General features: G+C 44.0%; 2 protein-coding genes across 2 annotated transcripts in view; one reads left to right on the top strand and one right to left on the bottom strand.

The window, feature by feature from the left end:
- Window positions 1–190, top strand: part of LOC140706097 (mannan-binding lectin serine protease 1) — a 167,117-nt gene extending 166,927 nt beyond the window's left edge. The window contains exon 16 of the mRNA XM_078389719.1: window positions 1–190. This exon is cut by the window's left edge and continues 976 nt beyond it. The gene's annotated coding sequence lies outside the window, so the exon portion shown is untranslated.
- LOC144587964 (receptor-transporting protein 1-like) overlaps window positions 1–5,023 on the bottom strand; it is a 6,761-nt gene extending 1,738 nt beyond the window's left edge. Inside the window, exons 1-2 of the mRNA XM_078389730.1 lie at window positions 4,634–5,023; window positions 1–1,550 (exon numbers count right to left, since the gene is read on the bottom strand). The exon at window positions 1–1,550 is cut by the window's left edge and continues 1,738 nt beyond it. Of these exons, the coding sequence (XP_078245856.1) occupies window positions 740–1,550; window positions 4,634–4,794 (972 nt within the window). The 5' untranslated portion in view covers window positions 4,795–5,023 and the 3' untranslated portion in view covers window positions 1–739. The remainder of the gene's footprint in view (window positions 1,551–4,633) is intronic.
- Window positions 5,024–5,761: the final 738 nt, after the last annotated feature.

A 5,761-nucleotide genomic window follows, 5' to 3' on the forward strand; every position in this document is an offset into this window, starting at 1 on the left:
AGAGCCCAGGCACCAGACAGAACCTCAGGGACTTGCTGAAAATGCCAGTTTTAAAAAAATCTGAAAAAGTTGTGTGTTGTTTTTTTTTAAATGTTCTTATTACACTGGATCCATAAAGTAACACAGCTTTGTGTACTCTTCCATCAAAAAAATAAAGTTCTTCATCGAGGTAAACTGTAAAATATGCTAATTTTAAATGTCCTTGTTTGGTTTTTTTAACGCTTTGATAATGATCTTAGAACAGCTGAGCTGGAAGGGACCCTGTGGGGTCATCCAGCCCAGCCCCTGCCAAGGAGGCCCAAGGGAGGAATTGAACTCCCAGCCTCTGGTTCTACAGCCAGAAACTGAAACCCACTGAGCTATCCAGCCAGCTAAACATCCTGAACAGGCACAGATATAAGCTGAATCGTGTAACACTGCTAAATGGCAGGGGTTTGTAAAATTACTATTGGTTTCCCCTCAATGGTCAGGCCTGGCAATAGTCACATGGCACTCTTAATGAGTGTTTCAGCTGACGAACTTTTATTGACAACAACACCGACTCAAATGGAAGAAAGGAAGAAGCCTCTTGTGCCAGAGGTTTATTGAGCAGCCACAGAATTAGAGGATACAGAACAACCGATGAAAGAATCAAAGGGAAAAAAGGAGCATTCACACGCATCTGTCTAGGCAAGGCAACGTCTGTGCTGTGGTAGGATTTCTGAATTTGTGTTATAATCTCCCATTGATTCTACTCTCCCTAGAACCAATTCTTCAAAAACCAAATGAGAACAATAAAGGCAATGAGGATAATAACCACAACCACGCAGGAAATGCAACACTTGCCACGGCCACTGACTCTTGGGGACGATGTGAGGAGTCGTTCTTGGGAAGCCGCTCTTTGACTCAGTGCATCTGAAATCTCTCTGTGTTGGGATTTCCAAGGAAAGGTTTCCCCATCGCTAGTTATGCTTGGAGACCAAGTGTACTGCCTTATGAGTTTGGGCTTCAGAGGGGAAGTCTTGCCATGAGAGACTCCATCTTGAGGGGTCTCTGAATGCCCTGGGCCACTCTCTCCCACTCTAATGGCCTCTGAAATCTCTCTGTGTTGGGATTCCCGAGGAAAGGTTGCCCCATCGCTAGTTATGCTTGGAGACCAAGTGTACTGCCTTATGAGTTGGGGCTTCTGAGGGGACGTCCTGTCTTGGGGGACTCCATCTTGAGGGGCCTCAGAAGGCCCCTTGTGGATTCCCAGTTGGCAAGCTTCACAATAATCCTCCTTATGTGGGGGGCCACCACTGTGGCAGACCACTTCGCGGAGGTCCCGGTCCTCTACGTGCTCTCGGTAGCACTTCTTTCTTATGGTGAAGACCAAACGTACCAAGACATTGAGGATGGTCTCCTCAGTAAACTGCGGCGCTTCATAGTTGCTCGAGCCACATTCACGGCACCGTTGGTTGAAGAACTTCATCTTCACCCGTCCTTGCTTCACAGATCGCTCCCAACGCAGGTGGAATAAGATCACTGCTTGGTGCGAGGTCCACCTGTGATGGCATTGTGAGCATGTGAATCTAATGAAGGAAAAAAGGGAGAGGAAATGAGAAAAGGCACAACGATTAAGACACTTCTCTTAGGCTCCTCTTAGTTGCCAACCTCGGGTACACAGATGTTCTTGGACTGAGTCTCCCGGAAATCTTGACCAGCACAGCTGGTGGTGAAGGCTTCTGGGAGTTTTACTCCAAGAACATCTGGGGACCCAAGGTTGGGAACCGATGTCTTAGAGCCACGATCACCAAACTTGTGTTTGTATGTGTCTTTCTTGGGCTTCCGCTCCAAGGCGTCTCAGCCACCACAGCAAATGGGCAGGGATTCTCCAGACCCACTTTGGGGGAACTACTAACATGTTTCATACGGTTCAAACACACTTGACATTCAGCAGTTCTTCTGCTGCGTGGACTGTACAAGTCGGCGCAATCACATGAACGCTGGCTCTGCTTTTTTCAAACTATCAACTCTATTATTTATTAACAAAACTGCCAGACAAAAATAGTCCACATGTAACATTTTTGTTTTTAATTTTACCTATATTTCATATATGTCCATAATTTTAAATTGTGCACTGCTATGAAAGAAAGAAAGAAAGAAAGAAAGAAAGAAAGAAAGAAAGAAAGAAAGAAAGAAAGAAAGAAAGAAAGAAAGAAAGAAAGAAAGAAAGAAAGAAAGAAAGAAAGAAAGGGAGAGAGGGAAGAAGGGAGGGAGAAAGATAGAAAGAGAGAGAAATAGAAAGAAAGAAAGAAAAAAGAAAAGAAAGACAAAGAAAAACAAAGAAAGGGAGAGAGGGAGGGAGGGAGGGAGGGAGGGAGGGAGGGAGAAAAAAGAAAGAAAGAAAGAAAGAAAGAAAGAAAGAAAGAAAGAAAGAAAGAAAGAAAGAAAGAAAGAAAGAAAGAAAGAAAGAAAGAAAGAAAGAAAGAAAGGGAGAGAGGGGAGGAGGGAGAGAGGGGAGGAGGGAGGGAGGGAGGGAGGGAGGGAGAAAGAAAGAAAGAAAGAAAGAAAGAAAGAAAGAAAGAAAGGGAGAGAGGGGAGGAGGGAGAGAGGGGAGGAGGGAGGGAGGGAGGGAGGGAGGGAGGGAGGGAGGGAGAGAGAAAGAAAGAAAGAAAGAAAGAAAGAAAGAAAGAAAGAAAGAAAGAAAGAAAGAAAGAAAGAAAGAAAGAAAGAAAGAAAGAAAGAAAGAAAGAAAGAAAGATTACAGCTTATGTCATTCATATCACCTCCTTCCTCATAAGAGCTCAGAGCAGTTCAGAGAACGGCCAGTGGCGCATGGGAACCAAGGTTCTGAGGGCCGAGGGACTTTTTGATCAGCAGGAACCAGGACATCATCCATCGGACACATGTCAAGCTTCCCTATTCTCTGAGAACAAATATGTATTTAATTGGGAGGGAAAAACTGATAGGCTACAAACAAGCTTGGTTATAATGCCAAGTGTTTAGAGATAGCTTCCATAAGGAAGACATAAACTTGGAAAACATCTCCTGCTGGTAGACATGAAAGCTACTGGAATGGGTTTATCTAGAAGGCGACAGTCAGATTACCCACATTTTGCCTCTTTTTCTTAGGTACGCAGCTACCATTGGGTGGGTTATTACGACAAAGGCCTGAACTTTAAACTTTGTGCTAGAGTTAGACTGCTAGAAAAGAGGAAGCGAGAAAAGCTAAGGAGCCCTGTTTTCGCGCAACGCACACAAATAAATGGCAGAAAAAGTCCTTGCTAAGCCGTCTGAGTTCTGCACTCCAGCAGATTTCTCTGAAGTGTGTAGCAGTTGCTACACGAGGCACAAGGGTTCCCCTCGGGTAAAGACCGGAGAGGTACCTTATTTTATTTATTTATTTATTTATTTATTTATTTATTTATTTATTTATTTATTTATTTATTTATTTATTTATTTATTTATTTATTTATTTATTTATTTATATGCCGCCCACTCTACCCAGAGGTCTCTGGGTGGCTTACAACAATTAAAATTCAATACAATAAAAATAAAATGATTAAAATATAATTAAAATACAATTAAAATTGCCATCATCAGGACCCACAGTTGATGTTATTTCAATTAAAAGCCTTCTGGAACAGGAAGGTTTTGACCTGGCGCCGAAATGTCATCAATGTCGGCGCCAGACGAATTTCAGTTGGGAGGGCGTTCCATAGTCTAGGGGCAGCTGCCGAAAAGGCCCTTTGTCTACAAGCCGTCCCTCTTACCTCCTTGAGGGATGGCTCTTTCAAAAGGGCCCCCTGGCTTGATCTTAACTGCCGGGTAGGCTCCTATGGAAGGAGGCGGTCCTTCAAGTATCTTGAGGGTGGGAGATGGGTCTGGGTTGGAAATGCCTCCCGAACTCATGCTCTCCAAAATGTCTCTCTTGGCACGCACTCTGGCAAAACCAAACACGACAGATCAAGGCCGTTCTCTGAATTCACGGGGGTTAAACCAGGTTTAACCTGCTGTCGTCATGTTTCTGGGGACTGGCAGGCGGAGGGAAAAAACAGCGGCTGCAGCATCCTCTCCTTTCTGGAAAGCCATGCCAGCCGACTCGCCGGAGGGAAAGCAAGGAAATGGTCAGGAGCAAGAAAAGAAGTTCCCCCTTAGGACATCTTGGTGCAATGGTTTAGATACAAGCCAGAGGTTGGGAGTTTGATTCCTTCCTCCAGGTCTCCTTGACAGCAGCTGAACTGGAGGATCCGTGGGGTCCCTTCCCCCTCTGCTATTCTAAGATGATGATGATTATACTATATAGTGACCACCTTATAGTTTTCTTTGGAACGCGGGTGTGGGAGACTTGGTTTCTCATCGCCATTTGGCCATGAAACCCCTTGGAGTGCTTGAGCCGCAATGGACCTTGGCAGAGCATGGAGGAGCTACCTTTTCAGACCAGGGGAAACTGGGAGTTGTTGGTCTGAAAAGAAAGGTGTCCAGGTTTAGACTTCCATACACAAACAAAGGAGATGCTCGTCTCTCTGATTTTCCAAAAAGAGATTTTTTTCACCCACCCTCAGCTCTCCCACTTCTTATATTTCTGCGGTTTCTTACCTTTGCACTGTACCCTCAGATTTGTACTGAAGATCACATTTCCCAATTTGGTCAAGGGTATTGAAGATATTACCTTGCACGGACATGTGTCTGCAAAGACCTTTTCCAGCCAGGTGGCACCTGATGGAATTCAAGATTCAGATCCAGTTTGAGCTTCCAGGCATCCCCAGGTTTCACCTCTTCCATCACCTTCTTGAAAACCTCTAGCCAAAGCTCCACGTCCAGGTTCAACATCTTTCCTTCGAGGATCAGCTTGATCTCATCATGATGGTTTATCTGAACGTTTTAACAAACCAATTTTCAGGAAGCCATGAGCCCAGTGCCTCGCTCCCAGCCACTCTCGCCGTATTAGGATACCACAGGGACCTTTGTCCTCTGCCCTCACACACACACACACACACACAAGAGCTGAGGTCCAGAAACAAAACTAAACAGAGAGCTCCCAACACAACTCTGAAGCAGTGTAAATGTGACATCCGTTGTCATGGAAAGCCTGGGGGGGAGGCGAACCAGTTGGAAAGCAAGGAAGTGGCATAGAGTGGATAAATGTGGTTATTAAGTTGTCGTTGTTGTTGTTTAGGGTGGTGTATATAAGCAGCACATTTTGCTCTTTTTTTCTTTTTCTCTACATTTTTTAAAAACTTAAATGTTTTTTTTTAAATTGTGAAGATAAGCAGAAAAGGGAGCAGGCTATATTTCCCAAACAAACATTCCAATAAAATAACAAATAATAATCATGTGTCAGGTAGCTGGCTAAAGGTTGAAGCCACCTTCTGTCCTTCCGGGGTCCGTATATGGAGCATCCAGTTTGCTTGGGGGTGGGGGCAATGTGTTGCCTGCATAATTAAATTGTGAACTGCCCAGAAAGTGCTAAAAGCATATGGGGAGGGATATACCATATTTTTCCATGTGTAAGACTATACTTTTGTCAAAAATCTTAGACTAAGAATTGAGGGTCGTCTTATACATGGAAGTAAGCTGAGGTGAGAACAAAAACAAGTGGAGGGGAAAGGAGGGATCAAAGAGATCCTGCAGTGCTTTTATCCCTTTTCCCCTACACTTGCTAAACCCCACTTAGATTTCTTAATTTTGGATTAGAAAAGTGGGGTGTGTCTTATACATGGAAAAATACAGTACATAAGTAGCACACTTTGCTTTTTTCCTTTGCTTATATATACACGTACTGTATTTTTATTAAATA

This window comes from Pogona vitticeps, chromosome 3 (genome assembly GCF_051106095.1).
Source record: "Pogona vitticeps strain Pit_001003342236 chromosome 3, PviZW2.1, whole genome shotgun sequence".
NCBI classification, from domain to species: domain Eukaryota; kingdom Metazoa; phylum Chordata; class Lepidosauria; order Squamata; family Agamidae; genus Pogona; species Pogona vitticeps.